The sequence below is a fragment of the Paralichthys olivaceus genome, chromosome 2, assembly GCF_024713975.1.
Source record: "Paralichthys olivaceus isolate ysfri-2021 chromosome 2, ASM2471397v2, whole genome shotgun sequence".
Taxonomy (NCBI): Eukaryota; Metazoa; Chordata; class Actinopteri; order Pleuronectiformes; family Paralichthyidae; genus Paralichthys; species Paralichthys olivaceus.
Genome location: NC_091094.1, coordinates 4,130,001 through 4,150,977, shown reverse-complemented (window position 1 = coordinate 4,150,977; position 20,977 = coordinate 4,130,001). Strand labels below are relative to the sequence as shown.

The 20,977-nt window shown below is 43.7% G+C and overlaps 1 protein-coding gene across 6 annotated transcripts in view; it reads right to left on the bottom strand.

The window, feature by feature from the left end:
- Positions 1-144: 144 nt before the first annotated feature.
- Positions 145-20,977, bottom strand: part of tasora (transcription activation suppressor a) — a 22,265-nt gene continuing 1,432 nt past the window's right edge. Inside the window, exons 2-28 of one of the 6 annotated variants that reach the window (XM_020096711.2) lie at positions 19,793-19,938; positions 19,349-19,441; positions 18,983-19,055; positions 18,694-18,785; positions 17,973-18,104; positions 17,666-17,775; positions 16,561-16,592; positions 16,263-16,368; positions 15,999-16,102; positions 15,234-15,337; positions 14,818-14,890; positions 14,240-14,314; positions 13,958-14,151; positions 13,093-13,383; positions 12,757-12,946; positions 12,161-12,289; positions 11,709-11,845; positions 10,968-11,127; positions 10,223-10,717; positions 8,646-10,066; positions 8,249-8,371; positions 7,796-7,955; positions 7,440-7,548; positions 7,081-7,259; positions 6,839-6,988; positions 1,042-1,825; positions 145-917 (exon numbers count right to left, since the gene is read on the bottom strand). In XM_020096711.2, the coding sequence (XP_019952270.2) occupies positions 464-917; positions 1,042-1,825; positions 6,839-6,988; positions 7,081-7,259; positions 7,440-7,548; positions 7,796-7,955; positions 8,249-8,371; positions 8,646-10,066; positions 10,223-10,717; positions 10,968-11,127; positions 11,709-11,845; positions 12,161-12,289; positions 12,757-12,946; positions 13,093-13,383; positions 13,958-14,151; positions 14,240-14,314; positions 14,818-14,890; positions 15,234-15,337; positions 15,999-16,102; positions 16,263-16,368; positions 16,561-16,592; positions 17,666-17,775; positions 17,973-18,104; positions 18,694-18,785; positions 18,983-19,055; positions 19,349-19,441; positions 19,793-19,938 (6,116 nt within the window). In that variant the 3' untranslated portion in view covers positions 145-463. Of the gene's footprint in view, positions 918-1,041; positions 1,826-2,542; positions 4,300-4,397; positions 4,529-6,838; positions 6,989-7,080; positions 7,260-7,439; positions 7,549-7,795; positions 7,956-8,248; positions 8,372-8,645; positions 10,067-10,222; positions 10,718-10,967; positions 11,128-11,708; positions 11,846-12,160; positions 12,290-12,756; positions 12,947-13,092; positions 13,384-13,957; positions 14,152-14,239; positions 14,315-14,817; positions 14,891-15,233; positions 15,338-15,998; positions 16,103-16,262; positions 16,369-16,560; positions 16,593-17,665; positions 17,776-17,972; positions 18,105-18,693; positions 18,786-18,982; positions 19,056-19,348; positions 19,442-19,792; positions 19,939-20,977 lie in introns of those variants that run through there. The other 5 variants (XM_020096712.2, XM_020096713.2, XM_020096714.2 and 2 more) reach the window with 5 other exon arrangements.

Here is a 20,977-nt window from a genome sequence, read left to right as displayed (position 1 = left end):
TGAAATGAAGATAAACCTCAAGACTATAGAGATTCAAAACCACTCAGACCTGTCTCATGTCACGGAGACTTCTAAACTCCACAGCCTGCACAATTATCTCGTCACATTCGTGTGATAAACAGTGAAGAGAACATGGAAGCAAACTCTGGTTCATGCACGCAAGTTTAATACAAAAAATCTCTGATGTAAAAAAACACAAATGCTTTTTAAGTTAAAACTAGTCTGTTAGAGTCACTTACTAAATACATCTAAACACAAACAGCTCCAAGACTAACAAACCAAACATTCAGAACAAAAAGTACTTTTTACATGACAGAAAGAGAGTCCACTGGAAGACATGTAAGACAGTCTGTCCATCTTAGTCCTTTACAGTATTTTTATAAGTTATACGAGCTTCATGAGCTGCAGCGGGTGGCCGAGGTTACAGAAGCAGGTAACCTGGGCCCATCAGCTGGTGACTAAACTACATCCCATTAAAGCCTCCCCTTTGCCCCCCTCTGTACCTGCTGTTGCCCTGAGCTGCAGGGTTGTGGTAAACTCCCAGCAGTGCAGGACGAGGGGGAGCCTGAGGGAAGCCCCAGACCAGGCCCCCGCGCCAGGTAGGTGAGGGCCCTAGGAGGCTCGGGGCCCTCCCCAGGGCAGACAGGGGCCTCAGCGTTGGACCTGCAGAGAAATGCTGGCTGTGGATTTGAGGCAGGATGTGAGGCTGCAGGAGGCCCATGCTCCACTGCTGCTGCCGGATGTGAGCTGGTGGTTGTGGGTGCAACGAAGTCGGTTGCAGCTGCTGTTGGTGCAGCTGGATCTGTTGTAGTTGGGGTAGAGCAGTATTTGGGGTCCTGGTTACCTCAGAGTCATTGCTGTTTCTTGTGAGTGCTCCCTCTGCTCTTATTGGCCGCTCCTGGCCTGAGTGTGCGTCTCTACAGAGAGAAAACATGAAGAAGTTCAGCAGCAACAAAGACAAACTGCAGGAAGTACATCAGGAATTAATCATCCCTTAAAAACAAGAGACAATGAGTAGTAATCAAAAGTATATGTACGAACCTTGATCTGTCGTCCTCTACAGGACAGGAGAAGGTACTGGAGGCGGCTGCACCATGTTTAGTTGCTTTGGAAAATGCTGGTTCACCTTGTTGATCTGCTTGTTCTCTCTCTGCGCTGGTTGGGTGCGTCTGATCATTTGGTCTCGTCACTGTAGCTGTGTTATCATTGGATGAAGAGTTAGAAGCGTCACTGATCGTGGGAGCCGAATTTCCTCCCAACAATCCAACTCCTTCTCCTCCCAGACTTATTCCCCTCCTCTGTCCTTCTGTGGGAGGCTCCACTCTGTCCTGCCTCCTCTGCTCCCCCGGTTGCAGTGTTGAATGAATTAAATCCAGAGTGTCTGCCACAGCCTTCCTGCCTGGAGTGAGCTGGGTTGACTCTATGTGACCTCCTTGACTAACAGGAGGAGTGGTGTGACCGCTACCTCTTTTAACAGAATTGGAAAGGAGGCTTTCCTGGGGGTTGACACTTAACTCTTCCGGGCAGTCCAGCTGCCGCTGCTGCTGCTGCAGCTGAGCCTGACGCTCAGCCCGCAGCTGTGAGATGGCCTGACGAAGAACCTCAAAGTCTGTGTCCGAAGGTCGAGGCACGCCATCCTTTAAGGAGGCGTCTGGGACGAGCTGGTCGGAGAGATGATGGTGCGCGAAGAGGCCTGAGCTGGGCTGCTGCATGAGATGTTTGGGTTGCTCACTGGAGGACAGGGGATGAATGTGCTCGGGGAAGATAGAGGGTGAGCGTTCAGAGCCCGACACAGAGTCACCATGACTCAGCTGCAAGCCAAGACCTGAGGACGGAGGAGAGCAGTCAGAGAAGCACAAAGGCACAGGTGAGCAAGGGGAGAGGAGAGAAACAGGAACAGAGGTGGAGAAAGTAGAATGAGGAGAAGAGAGAAAGAGAACTGTAGAATGTGGGGAAAGATGGAAGACAAGGGAGAAGAGACAGTGGAGCGAAGAGAGAAAAATGAAGGAGGACATATGTGACGAAGACAAAGAGGGAGCGTAGAACAAGGGGAGAGAGGGAGAGAAAGCAGAACGACAGCTTTTGACCAGAGGTCGACAACTATTTGGAAAAGGGTGGAAAATAGGTGGAATAAAAAAGATGAAATCTCTGGCTCTGCTGTATCGATTTTAGTTTTTAAATCCATGTATTAGCACAGCGACGGCAATGTCAGTCTGTCGACCATTATGTCACTGCAACGGTTCAATGACTGCTATGAAACACGATACCAAACAACAAATTCTACCCACGATGATGATCCTATGAGTTTCCTGCAACACACAATGACTCACAGCCTGTCCCTGGAAGTCTCAGACTAGAGGAAGACTGTAAAAAGGCCTGTACTGGGCCTGAACCAGCTGTTCGTCCAGGGAGGAGGTCCCTACAGCACTTCTCTACCCTGAGATGAGGAACGCTGGATCTTACCTCGGGGGCGTAGCAGTGTCCTTTTCGTGACGAAAACTATATGTTGGTGCGTTGCCACAGAGAACTCAACAACAAATGATTCTATTAAATAACAGTTTTTATTAATGAAAAGTATGTATACTGACTACAGGGTTTTCCTATATGAAAATAAAAAGACTATATAAAATACGCCTCACGCTCAATTGCTATGCAAGCTCTTTTTTGATGCCTTAAAAGCAAGTAGCCATCTAGCCTCCATGGTACAAGTAGCATAACACATACTTGTTATGAGCTTAATACCACTTGTGTCTTAAGTTAAGGATGGAAACCTTCATCAATTCCAGGATTTTCAAACAAACACACGATTATGATTATACTCTTATATTATCTTGACACAAAATAAATGAAAACAGACTTTCAGTCTTGATCATAAATGGATACTTGTTTTTTTATAATAAGGTGTCCTGAAATATAGAGAAAAAATAATGTAAGAGACATCAAACGTCATTGGTCAGACAATTTCTTGTTGGTGCTGCTTTGGAGATTTTCCTCCTTTAGTTTTTGGTCTTTTTAGCTTTGTTTTTTATTCATATGAACGAAGACGTAACCGTCTGTCATACAATAAATAGGGAAGGTCCTGATGCCAACCAACTATATTTAATAAAAGTAAAGTGACAAAGCAAATTAAATAGTTGCTCTCTGAGCTACATCGTCTTTAAAAAGCAATCGACGCAATGCATATTTAAATTAAAAGCACGTCGCTGGTTTAGTCTCAAGGCATCACATGATATATGTATTCTGTATGTACACAGGCTGATGATATGGATTATGTTAATTTGACTATTGCATTTGCTTTGCATGTGATCTGAAAAATCGCTAACAGCTGATAAACAGCATCTGGCAGTTTATCTTTCACATACAACATATAAATAATAGCTCTCAAATGGCTCTCCAGTCTGTGGAATCAGCAGTGAGTGTACCTCCTTTTTCTTCCCTTCTTTCACTCCCCTTGTATATTCTCTCCCCCAGTACCCTGCTCGACTGACCCCCTTCTAGGCAGGAGTTGTTGTATTGGTTCTCTTGGGTCCGAACTTTATCCAAGGTGGCACTCTAACAACAGGTGAAGGGGGTCAACGATGAAGGTTCAAAGTTGGAAAAAGAGAGGGGTGGTGCCGAGGAATCTCCGCAGGGGAGTTAAACTATAGTTTAAGGGGTGTCTGACACGGGGAGAGTGGCAAGAATGCAGATCTGGGTCCCATCCCCGGATTGGAGTTCACACCAAGGTCCTTCAGGGTGGTTGTAGCAAGTAACTCCACAGGCTACCCTCCACTGAGTAGAGCAGGGGCGAGCAAAACTAGCAAAGACAACAGTGCTGGTGGCCCGGAGCTCCTGATATCGTTCGCCAAGATGATAGTATGGCTGGTCTTTTGGTACAGTGCCTGGTCTGAAATAAAAGATGTCCTTCCAAACCCTGGGGTCTAAAAGTTGCCTGTTCTTGAATTTCCGACCTTGGTGATTATACAACTGCAAGCGAGTCGAGTGATGAGGAGGCACAGACTGAGCAGAGTGTGACTTGGATTCATCAAGAGTGCCAAGTAGTTGTATCAATTTAGAGTAGTTGTCAGTTTGTCCATTGGGCACAACATTCTCCTGTCTTTCGGGTCTATGTAGTCCTTGTTCTGGTGCGGGATCCACTGAGCTGTTGCCTTGTTCCTCTCCCCCTCGTCCCTTGAAACTATTGGCCAGGGGACTGGTATGCAGTTGTGAAACAGCCATTTCAGCTTGGGGGGCGAGGCGGGTGCAGGAAGAGTCTTGGATGCTTGCAGGGTTAGGTTGGTCTCTTTCCCTGGTGCCGGTCTAGGGGCAAGGCAGCAAATTAGTGACCTGCCAAAGTTGGGCCTTCTGCAGGGTGTTTGATACATCAACTAGAATGAAGTAAATTTAAGTTGACTTACCAACTCTCTTATAACAAGGGGCACCAAGTTATGTAATTCAACACATGGGTTGCTGCTGTTGTTGGCTGCCATTATCCTCTCGCTTACTGTTGTGAGGGAGCACAGATCAAGTCTGCGTTCTGCCCATGCTCCTTCCATAAGAGAACATACAAGGAGAGAGAAAGAAAGGAGGAGAATGAAATTGACCGCTTTAATCTAGATACTGAGGGGACATTTGAGAGCTGTTGTCAAAGACTGTTGCTTGTGTGTGATGAATTGTTTTTTGTAACCAAAAGATAACAGGTGAGACCCCTTGTTATCTAACAATTCTTCAATATGTCAGATATGCAAATCTATGCCCCGAGAGGGGATGGAGTTATTACGAGAGGAGCCAGTGTCCAGGTTAAGCCTAGATTAAGAAGTACGCTTTCCTCAGGGCTGTGGTTTTCCATCAGACCGGTAAATTTCTATGAGAGGAGACCTCAAAGTGTTCGGGGAAACGTGGACAGTACTCATACTGCTCGCCTGGTACAATACTTAAAGCCTTGACAATCCAACTAGCTGGTAGGCAGGAAGTAGCATGTTAGTCCTTGTATTTCAAGATGTACGGCAGTTGGTTTGGGCAGCGGAGCCCAGATTGACACTTAGATGGAGTACATCACAACCAGTTAAAATGTTGCCCAAACAAGTGCCTCAGTAAGGGTTTCAAGAGTAACCTGGTGAGGTTCTCTCAAGTAGTAGAAACAGAAGCACAAGGTGGGTTAAAACCTGATAAAAAATACAGATACCCTGTATTTCTCTGGAGGAGGTGAATGTGTGAACGCAAATGTCCGAGCGAGCCTCCGCAGTTTCTGCTGACTTTCTCCTCCTGGTCTCCAAGTATAAAGTCCGTAGAAATACAGGAAAATTTGATGTGTGATCACAGCAGGGGATCCCCCGCTGGATTCCCTGCAAACGTCTAACACGCGAGAGATGCAAAAAAAAAAAAAAAAAACATACCAAAAACCAAATATCTCCTGGTGCCAAACACGTAGAAGACACAGACGAATATGTCAAATGGCTATATAGAGGTAATAACAATAAATACTTCAATATCAGATCATCATAAGAAATGTTCAGAGGACCCCTAAGTGGGCTATGACTGAGCCACACCTGACTGCTCAAGTCTCCTAGCCCACTCAAATCAGAGCCAAGGGTAAGATCCAAACAAGCCACTGAAGGAAAGAGTAAAGAAAATAGTAGGATAACATTTTTCATGATCAGCCCCAGTCCTATAGCCTTGATATAACTTAGGATCACAGGGACCATCCCAGCAAAACTAACACATGACCTGTGCTTGCAATGAATATAACCCACCTAAAAATTCAAACGCAGACAGGTCCAACAAGAAATTCCAGTCAGAAGAATCAAAGCACAAAAGATGTCAAGTTTAACCGAGGCAGACAGAAACCCCTCTCCACAGCAAAGGAAATCAGAGACAGCTCTGTCCGCTGAATAAATGTACAAACTTCAACAACCACAAAAGTTCAACGGCATCTTGTGATCTTCTCCACAGGGCAAGAGAGGGAGTAATGAAACCTCCCTCAGATGAAACTGAGGAGGTGTCATGGCCATGGGAAAACACGATAAGTCATTTTGCAATAGTAAAAACATTGTTTGTTATATTCTCTTGTTTGCAGCTTCACATTGTGGAAAATCTCTTATTTTCACGGCAAGCAATACAGACAATACGATACAACCACGTGTATTTATGCATGTAAGGTGTCCTTGAGTGTCATGAAAGGAACCCCTAAATATAAAATGTGTTATTATAGACACACTTGAGACATGCCGTTACCATGCTTTTCTGAGATGCATGCAGCCAAAATTTTCCAAAATAAAATACCTTTTTCACAATGCATTTCACCCCCTAATGCAATGCATTATGTGCTGGTACGAACTGCAAAGTGTGTGTGTGTGTGTTTTGGTTAGAAATGGTGACCCAGTTAAATACAGGTGGAAGAAAACCTTGTCGAATGGATTCGGTAACACGGTAAGAAGAGGGGGAGCTAAATTGTAAGAACATTTTTTGGTCAAACTGTCAGGGTACAGTCTTTACCTAATGGTGATGTAATTTCTTCTGACATAAGAGGCGTCAACCCCAGTGACTGTTTGAAAAGGAGATGAGATCCTTGTGGATTATTTCTCCACGTACTGTAAATGGTCTTTTACCACGCTGTATCCTGATATCTCTCCATTTACATTAACCCATGGGATTACTCAGAGTTTTTCCAAAACAATCAATCAGAAATAAACTCAGTTTTCTTTGTGTCAAAAAGAAGTCGAAAGAATTCGATTTTTATTTGCCAAAGCCACCGTCTGCAAGCAATAGGCTGTTTAACGGCCACTGAGGGCAGACCTTTTAAAAAGTGAAGGCAAGAAAGTCTGAATTTTTTCCGTCCAAACCAAATACCACAACTGACCTTTGGTTGCCAGCAGAACGTCCTTGGCTGGTTGCTTGTCCTTGATGTCATGGTAACCGACCACTCTGGTGAAGTCTTGCAGAATTTCTTCGATACCAGCCACGATGATGCCTCCACTGGTGTAGGCAGGTAACCTCTCATGACAATGCTCTGAGGAAAGGAAACAGGAAAATCAAAATGAGTAAAACACCAGGTAGCCACCGAGTGCCTGGTGTTCGAGTGTTGTCAGTGCTGCAACGTACCGGTCAGGAAGATTGTGTGTCGGTACTGTGTGTAGCGGGCCTGGAGCTCGATAAGACAGTCCAGGTCGGGCGACTGATGGTTCATCATGTCGCAGCGATGATAAGGGAGGAACTCAACAACTTGCCGTTTCTGATAGGCTGAAAGTAAGTCCAGTAGGTTGGCTGCCTCTCTCCTGAAACTACAACCAAACACACACATAAAAGGAGAGGAAACCAAGCAAAAACAAAATATTATTATGTAAATTATGTTTATCTATCAACTGAGCATGAAACAATGTGGCTGTGTTTCCGTTTGGTTATTCATCTTTCTGTTGTGTGATCGTGTAGATCATCATCGTGTGTAGACACAGTATCAGTACCTGGCTTGTTCTTTTAGTTTCTTGTGGGTTTTGCAGTGAACCTTCCACTTCCAGACACTCTCCAGAGAGCTCTGTTGCTCCAGGAGCAGCAGCAGCTCAGCCAGCTGACCTACAGACCAACATCTCATTAACCAACAAATCCTTGAAGAAATAAATACAGACAATAAATCCACTGCCACTAATGCATTTGTCTAATAATCAACAGAAGTATTGATCCATGCTTTTGTTAAGCTTGTGTTAAGACTCATGGGTGAGACAAGTTACATTAAAAAAAACATGCAGAAAGATTTATATTAAAATAACCTTGAAAAAACATTGAGTTGGCTCCGGTCTTTGAATTAAAATGGCTGACGTACCATGACTGATGAAGTCAGGATTGAGGATCATCTCATCAGAAACGATGCATCCTCCCGAGACAAAGAGCTCATTGTAGCTGTTGTTCCTGATGTCGCCCAGTGTATCGATCCCCACAAACACGACAGAGGGCCGTCGCTTCAGAGAAACCAGGTTTGGGATCTGATGGGTGCACAAACACACACATCCTGATTTCAACACACACGTCCTGATCGTCGTCATCAGCGTAACAGAGTAACAAGAATCAAACAACCGAGAATTTACTGTCGACCTGCAAGGACAGAACTGAGCAGTTACAGAGCGGCTAATCTGCAGAGTTCTCCAGGTTAATGCAGGAAGATAGATTTCACTTTTGTTCATAGATCTGGATCTGTACTGACCCACTTTGTTAACTGCTTCTGACATTCAAGACAGAAAGGAGAGAACCAGTTTTTACACTCATCATTCAGAAGTACCTTGTGTATGTGTCCAGCGATGTCTTTGTTCTTGATGATGACCAGCAGTCGGTTGTCAGGGTTTTCATGGTTCAGAAAGGCCACAGGACTCTTCTCCATGTTTCCCTGCTTCAACAGGTGTTTCTGTAACGTAACAGTACATACACATACTTAACTATAAAAACTATACATACATATACAAATACAAATACATACGTACTGATACTGTCAGTCCTTTCAACACCTTCTGTTTTTTATGTTTTGTATGAATCTCACTTTTTCATAGTTTCCACTAGAATCTTCTAAATTAAATTCATCTATCTGTCACATTTATTCACAAGGGATTTATTAACTGTAGAAATTAAAATATGAACCGACTGGAGGTTTGTCTGTGTGCACTCTGAACCCATGAAGTTACCTTGATGTCTTCCAGGAGCGGGTCCCTCTCCTCTGTGCTGTGGAGGTAGAACTGCAGGGATTTCTTTTTGACATCTTTGATGATCTTCACCAGACTGCTGAACACCTCTGGCTGCAGCTGGTTGATCAAGGAGCTCAGTGCTGTGGTTGGGGGAGCGAAGGGGGAAACAGAGGCCGAGGTGGAGACCAGCTCGGCAGGGAGTGGAGGTTCTAGTAAGGACAGAGAAACACCGCTGGACCCCGGGGGAGTCAAGTTGGAGTTCAACTCTGTACCACTACTCCCAGCTTCGACATCAGTCGCACATTGTGTGATCCTGAAGTTTCTGTCTTGTGTTAGTCTGATATTTTGAGCTCCTGTTCTGTTGATCTCTGACGTGTGACTTTGCTGTGGTTTCCAGTGGGACTGTGATAACTTGTCTGAAGGAGGATGACAGTGGGTGGGGTCGGTAGACTTGTAAACAGATACAGAAGCAGAGGTAGGAGTTGATACAGTGACATTAGAAGTTGGAGATTTCCTGCGGCTTGTTGCATCAGGAAACTGTCTGGTTGCATCTGGCTGCCACACTTCACCTCCTCTGGAGAGAGCCGGAGTTTGACTGACTGAAGAACTGGGATGAGCAGCCGTCAGTTCACCACTGGGAGCCGAAGCCTCATCATCGCTGCCTGTTTTTGTATTAGCTGCTCGGATGCTGGCCACAAAAGCGCTTACACTGCTAGCCAACTTGTTATCAGCATTGGTCCGGCTAGTGTCTGCATTGTGGCTTCGCTCGATGTCACCAAACTTAATTAACATGCTGTTAATGCCGTCCTTTAGAGAGCTGACATAGTCGTTCACAGGGGGACAGGAGTTATATAAAGACACATACTCTGAAAACTGAGATGACAAAGAGTGTGGGAGTGTGTGTTGAGGTGCGGTGGTTTCTGTGTTCGAGGTGGAGTGAGGGGACTGTGGGAAGCTGTAGTGAATGCTCTCCCCCTGCAGGAGGAGCTGCATCTCAGAGGAGAAGTTGCCAAGATGTTTGTCCACTATGCTGTCAATATCTCTGAGAGGACGTGTAAGAGGTGAAGACACGGACGGAGAAGACAAAGAGCCACCTACCATTTCCTTCACTTCTCCCTTTTGTTTCTTTTCACCCACTACCTCACCCACCACATCTACCACCTCTTCCCCATCTCGTTTACACTCTGTGGCTTTTTCTTCCCTTTGTTTTTGTACTTTTTCAACTCGGGTCACTGCATCTCTCTCCACCATCTCCTGCATTTCTCCCTCTGCATACTCCTTCACAGAGAGTGGTGGTGAGGGGCTTGTCCTCCTCTCTGGGGCTGGAGGAACAGTTGGCTGGATGGCTGAAAACACAGATGGCTCTTCATTCTTCTTTGCCGTCTCCTGAGGCTTCTCTCGTCTGTCCCTGGACATTCCTGCTGGAAACAAGCCTCACTTGAATAATGTGTTTATCAGACAAAGGTCAAAAACAAAAAGCTCAAAATTGGCGCACTATCAGCTCCTGTTTGCACACAATACAATCACATTTGTAAAATTTGAGAAGTAGACACCAAACTCCAGTTGGCTGAGATTACCTTTAAACTCAGTCGAGGCTGTGGGGGCTAAACGCTCCTCATTAGCACCACTGTCGCCCTTGTTAAGTGGGATGTGCTGCATAGGCTCTGGGGAGTGGCACCGGGACAGGGAGGGGGAAGGGGACGTGTGCTGAGAAGGAGATAGTGGAGGCTGAAGAGACGGGCATTGAGAGGGAGAAGTGGGGGGGCTGAGCTCCGGGGAAGGGCACTGAGACGGTGAGAGAGAGGGACTGGGCTCTGGAGACGGGCATTGGGAAGGTGAAAGGGGAGGACTGGGGTCAGGTGATGGGCACTGAGTGGGGAAGGGAGGAGGGCTCAGCCTGGGGGACGGGCACTGGAGGGACGACGGAGGGGGGCTCAGCTCAGGAGACAGGGCGGGGCTCTTCCCGGGAGGTTTGGTTGTCGTGGTGATGCTTGTTGTCATCGAGAGGTGCTGAAAGCGAGGATCCTTAGGGATGTTTCTTTCTCTCTGAGAGTAGCGATCTGAACTCAGACCTGCAGGCAGAGTTTAGAGCTCATTTGAATTCTGGTCACCTCTGGTCACCTCTGGTCTGCTCTTTCATAACCATCACTAATTATAGCAGAGTGGTAATTCACAGTAAAATTCACCTAACAATCAATAAGTTACAGTTACACAGTGGTCTTATATTTGTTGCCATAAACCTGAGCACTAGGCAGAGTAAAAATTATTGCTCTAAACTGGGAACAAGATTTGTAAGTCACAAATTCCCAGAGTCAGACTGACCTGTTATGGGGATGAGGACCCATGGGATCTCCTCCTCTTCCTCGTCATCTCCGTATACTGTTCCCCTCCCCAGACCTCTTCCCCCGCGGTGATTCATCTCCCCGCTGTGCGAGCTAGGACTGAATCCCTCCAGACTGCTGACACTGCCCGCAGTTTGCTCCTGCACACAAACACACACTTTGTTAACGTTACCTGCTCAGTTTTAAGTATTAGAAAAAGCTGTGATCTGATAAAACTCGTGTTTCGAACAAAAGCACCAAGAGACTTTAGTCGTAAGAACTAAAAAGGTTTCTTCAGATTGTTGAATGCCTGTGTTAAGACCTGGGAACATCAGGGAAATTAGCCTCCAGACATGCGAAAAATCAACAGCTCATTTGAAACCATGCACCGCAACGACAGTAAACATGGACGAGATTCAATTTGTGATGCTGCTGATCACGGTTGACTGCTTTGCAAATAGGATTATTGAGTCAACATTGGAAAATAGACAAACACTACTAGCAACAGTGCATTTATAGAGTTTTTATGGCAGTTGAAATATAATCCTGGCGTACTTGACCAATCAAAAATATTTAGAGCAGCAAGCCCCACCTCAAGGATTCTGGCACCTTCGGAAAACACTACCCTAACAGCAGGGAATTTACAGAGCTCAAAATAGATACTGGTCCCTGAGGTGGAAACACACAGAGATCCTTCAATCGTTCCTGAGGAACGCAGCTTTATATCAAGTTGGTCTCTTACCTCAAGCTCTTCCTGCTTCCTCAGGTCAATGTCACAGTTGGTGGGCAAGCCCAGCTTAGTGGCCAGCCTATCAAACGGAGAGGATTCCCTCTGCCCCTCCTCCTGACTGACCGGGCCCTTGGCAGCCTGTTTGAGGCCTGTCAGTGAGCAAAGAAACGTTCATTTTAAGAGACTAAGATTTGTTTTTCATAGGAGTTACAGTTGTCATCACCATAACAAATTATTTCATGATGTCCTACAAGCTCCTTTTTATTGAGACATGAGCAAATAAAACAGGATGTGAAAGTTTAACTGCTACTGGAAAAGAAAAGGGTTTTTTTGCAGATTACAAATATTTGCTGAATAAAAGCGTAGAAATGAGCAAAAAGCAAATGAATGGCAAGATGAAGCCTCCATGGGTTATACAGTAGTTAGTGTATGCTCTCAAACAGGAAGTCTCAACATCCAGTCACCTGTCAGCAGCATGAGAAGTTTGGCAGCAAGCTCAGATCCATCTTCCCTCAGATCAACGTCCCTCAAACCCACTGAACCAATCACAGATGTAAGAGAGTCGGGAGAGGAAGACACCTGGCTTCCCTCGACTGGGAGCCAAAAGCAGAAAGAAAGAAAATATGCATAACAACAAACAATCCATGAGGTGTGGTCAGACAGAATGCAAAGCAACAACTACATTTAGTGGCAAAGCAAACTGCTGTGAGACGAGAGTTGATTGAAATGCTCTTAGCAAGCAAAGATGCAGCTGTGCCAACAAAAAGTTCCACACTTCACTCGAAGTTTTCAACTCTTGAGCTGCGACACACATTCATAACCAATCTCCTGTTCTACACTTTGAGTAGATCGGGTCGTGGTCAGATTTAATAGAATAATCATTTCTGACTTGGGTCTGATAAAAGGGAGCACTGCATAAGTATTTTCATTAGGTCTGATGAAAGAACTTTCTCTAACAGAGGAGCAAACAGTTAAATATGTGAAGAGGAAGATCCAGGAATGAATCCACTAATCCTGTCATTAGTGGACAACCAGAGCCAGAGCCTCGAAGTTTCCTCACCTGGAATCTTGGAATCTCTTCCAGGTTCCTGAGTTGCCTTCAGGAATTTAAGCGCCCTCGCTGCCGCCTGCTGCTCCAGCCTCCTCTTCCTCCCTGGTCCCTTCAGCGATCCCTCTCCTCCTTCCTCCCTCTTCACCTCATTTTCTGCGTTCCTCTTACAGGTCAAAACCAGGTCTACAAGCTGCTGCAACTAAGTTATGACAAAGATTTCAGGACATCATGACAATAACTGAGTATTTCTAAATCATCCTCATTACACTATACTAACTCACAACCTATATCTTACGTATCCGAAAATCTTATGATAGCTATGATCACCATTGTGTGAATTTTCACCTTCTTAGTGTTGGAATGTCCTTCTCTGGAGCTGCCTGTCACCTCCTTCCCCGTCGACTCTCTCTGGCCTGCACAGCTCTTCCTGGGCCTCACCTGCTGTGGCTCCTCGGGGCCACAGTGCCCCTCCACCACCTGCCTGGCCCGGGCCACTGACAGCAGGTAGAGGGCAGGGCTGTGCAGGTAGGAGCGCAGATAGTAGTCCATGTTCCCCTTGTGGTGTTTGGGAGCGGGAAAATGCTTTTCTTGCTCATCTTGGTTGGAGTCGTATTCACCCATGGGGTACTGCCGAACCTGGAGTGTGAGGACAGACAACTCCATGAAGAAAAGGTTTTGCCAGTTTGTTGTGGTAAAACGTGACTGGCCTGAACAGAGCCCTCACCCCAACCTGATCCGACACCTGGGGGGCCAGGCCTAAATCACCCAACATCACAAATGCTCTTTCGGCTGAATGGGAGCATATCTTTTCAATCAGGTTCCAGATTACTGCAGATCCCTTCTCAGACGAGTGTCAGGTTTAACAGAAGAAGTTTAATTTTATCTCCAAAAGCTGTTGACTCTTGACTTTTTAAGTCTTCAGCATCTTCTACGTGAACGACTCCTGTTTGTCCAGTGTTGTTGTCTGTTGTTTGTTAGAAATGTCATCAACACATCCACTCGCTGGATTTTCCAGACATGTAACTAGGGAATTTCATATTACTAGGGAATTTCAGGGTAATGCCCAGAGTTCAGTGCATGTCTGAACGCAGCTTTAATGTCATAGCTCAATTTAGTGCAGCGCCTGCAGACTAAAAACAGCATCTAAAGAAATTCAAAGAAGATCATATCAAAGTCACATCAGAGTGTTTGAAAGAATTGTTGGCTGCACCTTGCCGTCCTTCAGGCCAATGAGGTATTCTTTTGCCTGGCGCTCCACGCCGGCAGACAGCTCGGGAGCCGGGTTAGCACGGGTTTTGACGAGGGCGTGATGCAACGCTGGGATAAACGTACTCAGATGTGGCATCACTGTGGCACCAGACATCGACACTGAGGCATCATGGGCAGAGGATGCCCTCCTTGATGCTGTGGGAAGAAATAAAAAATAGATGATGATCACTAAATAGAAAACTTGGAAATGAACCACACACTCATCCGTCCATGTGGTACTCACTGGATTTGGCAACGTCTCTGCTCTCAGGAAAAACAAACAAGGCCTGAAGACACCTCTTCCAGTTTCCTTCTCGCTCTGGAAACACAAAAACATCATCGTCTAAGGAGCAGATTTTTCCCCATTTGTATTTTGTTTCCCTTTTTCTCTCTTATTTTCTAAAGCTGTTTTCTTCCTATGCTACGTGTCTGTAAAAGGCCTTTTTCAAAAGATGTAACATGTTGTTATGTTAAAAAATTAACTATGAAAAGAAAAATAAGTCACATGAGATTATTAAGAAACCGACAATCTAATCTATCGCAACAAAATATTGAGTTTTAATGGGTGAGGCGGGTGCTATGATCATTATATGGATTAAATGTTATTTAAAAAGATTTTTCAAATGTGAATAAATAATCATTTCTGTTTTGATTGTGGTGTAATGTCAAGTAAGAATTGAATAATTCACTCTCTCCACCTGCAGTTAGAAAATGTTTTACCACGACATCAGAGGTTAACAATATACAATATTATATTTGAATAACCAAATGTCTCATCAAAGATTATCCTCTATATATTTTACCATTACACTCATCACATACCAGGAGGTGAGGCCATCTGAACACTGGAGAGTAGAAAGAGAAATCCTCGCTCTGAAAGTGGACTCACCAGAACCTGTGAGAGAACAGACGACTCTCATTCAACAGTTCTTGTCTAACTTCCTTTCTTTATTTATGGTATTTTTCCCCTTTTCCTTCCTCCGTCATTGTTCTTAACTTCTCTCCTGAAATGGATCGCCCCCAAAAATCCTTCTCCACAGACGATAAACCATGATAAAAAATAATGGCAAAGTAGCGGCAAGAGGAAATATATAGAATAAATTCATAAAGAAGAAGAATTTGAAAGAATCTTACATTTGATCCTGCTCATTCTCTAGAGTGTCGCTACGCTTTAATGTATCAGCAACCAATGCACTCAGCTAAATGAAATGAGGTTTAATATGAGACCCACAACCCACCACTCTCTTCATCTCCAGCTCCTGCAGAAGCTTTGTCACGTTGGTCGTTGACCGACTTCTGTCAATCACCTCCAGAAGACTGCAGCAATGTCCATCCTCCACAACTGCACACACACACACACACACACACACACACACACACACACACACACACACACACACACACACACACACACACACACACACACACACACACACACACACACACACACACACACACACACACACACACACACACGCACACGCAAAGTAATAAAGATTAAAAGATGAATGTAGCAGCCGACAGCTACTTCCATACAAAGATATATTGACTGAGAAATGGCATCATGAGCAGAGGATGAAGTCACACTCACACAGCTGTGTTGTAATCTGAGCTTCTCTGCTTTGTTTTGAAAGCTAGTGTGGGCGTGCATGTACGTTATTTCAAAGTTTTAGTATTGACTCCCTACAAAATGAGTGCATGCAAGTGTGTGTGTGTTTGTGTATTTTTATTAATTTAAGAATAGTTTAAATTTAAAATATTATTATTATTTCATTCCTGAATTTACAATTTAAGAATAATAATCTTTATACAATATTTGGTGTCCAATGTATTCAAGGAATACCAATAGTTGAAAGAAATTAGAGCTAAAAGAATTTCATCATTTTGGTTCATTTAAAAAAATATAAAACGTCAACACAAAATAAGTTTTTACTTCAGTCTAAAACATCAGCTGCATTCTGGTGTGTGACATCTCATCAGTCTGAGGGTTCATTTGACTTCACCTTCTTGGCTGCTGTTGTAGAGGTTGTAGGAGAACAGGCTGGAGGGGAGGAGCTTGGTCACCTGGTCAAGTCTCATCACGCAACCAATTTTCAACTTCTCTGGTCTGAAGGAGACACAAGGTGAGACACACACAGAGGGAATCATTTTGAAATCTGAGGAGGTCAAATATATAACGCAGACGAAAATTGGACATAATTTAGCATTTATATGGACGGGAAGGTTTTCTTGACATTATTAGGCTTTTACTCCGTGTCTGCACTCACAGTCTGTGGGGCAGGAAGGGCGGAGAAAAGGAGCGAAGGGAGATCTGGAAGAGAACCTGGTCGCCTTTCACCAAATCTCCGGTCCACACTGTGAACTGAGCTCGCTCTGAGAGAAAAGTAAAGGCGAATGTGAGAGAGAGAGAGAGAGAGAGAGAGAGAGAGAGAGAGAGAGAGAGAGAGAGAGAGAGAGAGAGAGAGAGAGAGCGTGAGGTCAATAGTAGCAGGTTCAAGGCAATACAGTTAAACTTAAGACTTGTCATCATGTCCTATATTGAATAAAACAGGGACCAGTTCTCACCTTTACTCCCCTCTGTTGTCTGACTGTTCATCCTGTTCAAACACAGAGAAACTGTCATTTCTGGAATCTTTACTTTACTGCACACTGTTTGGATAATAATCCACATTTCTATCCTCCTGCACTTTCTCAAAAACGTGAATTGCTTACCACACAAAAAACAAATCAACTCAATATACATAACACATGGATTTGTTGTGACTGTCGACCTCATCCGGTGTTGTACAAAAATTCTGTATTCGTTGTCTTGCAAGCTTGTGTCTGCACGATGTGTGCCTGAGATCACAGAGCCTCAGAAGATCAAAGCTGCCACATGCCTTGTTGAGATCCAAGATAAACAGTGTGGTAGGTGAGATAAAGAAGACTCACCGCCACAGCGATCAGATCAGAAACACCACAAAGATAAGAAAGGCATAGCTTAGCATTGAGCTGCAGCTAGAAGCCTATATTGAGATGGGTGATGGCGTATCGATTGCAAGCGCAGTTCAAAGGCCAAAAATCTACAAAGAGAGTGTGACCAGGAAAGGAAACCAATAAAACAAGAGGTGTAGAAGCTCAGTTTTCAGTTTGGTTCCGGAGCCAGCTCAGGTTTAATGCTTGTGAAAGAATAAACTCTACTGCACTGAACTCTGATCATCTCCAGGGAATTCTTTTGACCGAAGATCGAAGACTCCGGGGAAAATAGAATCTGAAAGTTGGATAAGAAGTCTGGACGTAGTATCTGACCCGGTATTAGACTTTTTATTCACCAACACTGGGCATGTTTCAAGTCTTTACACTGTAAATGATTTTCATACAAAAACAAGTTTTCCTATTTTATTTGTGTATGTTATTGTACAAGCAGGATTAATAAACCTGTTCAAACCGACAAATCGATCAACAAAAAAGCCACCAATTCATTCTACGACCTCTATTTTCCAGATGATTACGTTTTCAGTGACATTTCTCAGATCGCTCCACAGATCTCTGCATTTTCTTATTTTTTTTTTTTTTTTTTTTTTTCCCTACACAATTTCCCCCTGGGATCAATAAAGTTTTTCTGATTTATATCTATGCCGTTGATTGGCATTAAACCTGACAAGCATATTATCATTCCAGATATCCATACCTCAGAAGCGGAGTGTCCTTTCCTTTGAACAGGAGGGAGACGACGGCGTACGGACAAACCTGGCGAGGTCGCTGCCGCAATTCATCGAAAGAATACTCGTAGAAGTAATGCTGCAATAAACATAATGAAAAGGTTAAAAGTCATGTTTCATGTTCTTAAAGAAAAACCAAGGGTTTGAAAACTAAACCAATATTTTATCTGAAATGAAAAATGTCACCAACTTTTCAACACAACTTGATCCAAACATGAAATACAAAGGTTTCTGCAGGAGTGTGCTTAGTGCATAGATACACCGTTGTTCCTGTACCTGTGTGAACTCGAAGGAGCGGTAGGACGTGAGTGAGGTGACTTTGCTGGCGTTCTTGAAGATGTGGCTGTCGAAGCGAGGCGTTGGATCCAGAACGTTCTTCATGTTTTCATAGATACTCTTCACTTTTCCCTGAAACCAAAATTAGAGACAATTCAACTGTTGAAAACTCTTTATTTTCATTTATTATCACAGAGTACAAGCAAAAATATTTAAAAACAACAATGCACACATTCTTGGTCATCTCCATATGTTCGACATACATCATCACTGTCATGGTCAGTGTCATGTGAGGTGATTTAATGTGAGGTAACATGTAGTTAGACAATCTTAGTGTAGTGCAGTCAGGGAAGAGCTGTGTTTGACCTATTAAAGCTAAAAATAGACATGAATTATACCAAAGTGGAAGTGATATCTGTCTTCACATCTGATCTCAGAACTATGTTCAGGCTCATGAAAGCTCGGATGTTGCCTGTGTGTGTTCACTTTATAATTTACAGCACATTTGTGGCGGTAACACGCTATTTTCTCTGGACTCTAACTTGACTCATCATTTCACACGATTCACACTCTCCGATCTCTGACATCTAATGAAGCCTTAGTATCTATTAAAATATGACTGAAGAACAATATTGCCTCAGGACATCATTGATAACATCACGTTTCCTTAATGTACAGTAACAGAGTGGTGATGATGATAACTACCAGTTGGCAGATTTACCTTCATCACTTTGAAGATGATGATCTCCCCTGTGGCTCCTGGGGTAAACGAGTTAATCTGAAGCAGGTCTGAGTACCTGGACAGATACACTCCTGGAGACAGATGCAGACACACACAAGAACAAAATAGAAAAAAATTATAACACAGATAATTTTCTTTCAATTAATCAATGAGTCTGTGTGCGTAAATTATAACTTCTCCCATTAGCAGTCGCCAAACAAGTCTGAACAATAAACAGATGGAAAGAGTGAAAACATAGTGTTATTGTATAAGTGTGTATCCCTCTTACCTTTACTGGGGTTTCCCAGCACTGTGATCCAGCTGTGACTCACACACAGACCGTTCTCGCAGAGCTGGTGCACCTACAACGAACAAATAACCATAAATGACATTGTTGAGAATAAGGCTCATCAAATAATAATCAATTCTTCATTTGATCCCAGTTTTCAAAAGCAGGTCTTTGCTTTTCCACAGTAAAATCCAGTAATTCTTCTCTGTCCAGATCCAAGATATCAATACTTCTTGTGAATACGTCGGTCGAATAAAGGACCTGGTTCAGGATAAATTCATCAACGACACCGTCTGTGTTTAGCTCATTTAAAACCTTGTTTTCCCAATTAGACAAAAAAAAGAAGCAACTCTGAGTTCATCTCACCTTTGGAGCATCAACCAACATGAAACCGTAACTTTCCTCCAGCTCCGTATCCGTCCTCCCGTCCATCTTCATCTCCCTCCTCTTCTCCACAAACTGAAAAACACACGAGAACAAAGCGTTTTTTCTCAATTTCTCAATAACAGACATATCAGTGGAAATGTTTTTCCAATATGCACCAATATGAAAACTTATTTCACAGTATAAACAATGCATTTCTGTATAAGAATATTTTCTTAATTCAAAACGGAGCAGTTAGAACTTATGAGATGTATTTGTGTTTTCTTTTAATTTACCTTATTTATAATAAAGTGTCCAACTTGTAATACAGTTTAAATGACAGCTGAAAATATGAACAATGGTGTGATGCTCCAAAATAAAAGGATTTCATTTGCAAGTGATGCTGTAGCAACATCACATATTTAAGAAGCCCATTCAAGCCCTCACCTCTTTCTCCAGCAGCTCGCTGTAGACGAGCCGAGGTTTGCAGTAGGTGAAGCAGCCAGCTGAGCCAGTGTCGAAGTAACTGGAGGTCAGGATGTTCACCATGTCCTCGAACTCCCTGGACTCAGTGGAGACATCTCGGAAGAGAGCTGACAGAAAGACAACAATAAAGGTCAATGAATAATCCTTAAAAATGACTCCTTACATTAAAAAAACCATGTGTATGAATTGAAAAGGGACAAAAGGTATCGGAACATCTCTACTTTTATGTTAATACAGACAAGTCACTTGTCTCCACAGAGGCAGTGTTGGACAAACTGAGTAACAGATGCATTTAGGACTGAAACTGTCGTGTGAGAAACTGTACTGTATATTGCTTTTAGAATGATGTGAGAGAAAAAGGCACAAGTCGTAAAGGAAGAGAAACTAGTTGTTGAGGTTCATCCTGCAGTGAACAAAAATAGAACACAAACAAATCATGAGAGGAAAATAATTATAAATTCAAATGATGGAAGAGTGTCACAGTGTCACAGACTCTGAAAACAAATAAGAGCTTGTCTGAACCAGTTTAACTGGACTGGAGGTGAGAGTAAAGATGCAAATCAAACGCTGTGTGGGAAGTGTTGGGTTTCATTTCCACAGACACAACCAACTGACTAACTTGTAAAAGCGGGTAAGCTACCATCTTCAAACTTCATCCCTGGACTACAGACAAATGAAGACACGTTACCCTGAGCTCATTTCACAGGTTTCTGACACATCAAAACCACACTGTGCAATAACTGTCCCAACACAAATGGTCCTTTATGAAGCGTTCAGCACGTCTCAGGTGAGACACACCCAAACAGCAGCTGGGGAACAAAGACAGCAGTTGGCCTCATCAATTAAAGCAGGACTAGAGCTGTGTTTGTGCCCGATGTGACAGATCCTCCGGAGACCGAAGAACCTGCAGCAGCTGCCTCCCTCAGTGAGAGGAGAGGACTCAGCTGAGCAACACGGAGCAACCACTTTAAAATGTGTCTGTGCACATCAGAGGCCTCTTCAGGTTCACGAGCACCTTCACTGTCACTGTGACATCAAATGCATCATCACCAACAACTTATACATAATTCACAGGATGTCTTGACACAGTTCCAGTCAGTTAGATCAACTGTTCCAAACTTCAGTCGATGCAAATACAGACATGAT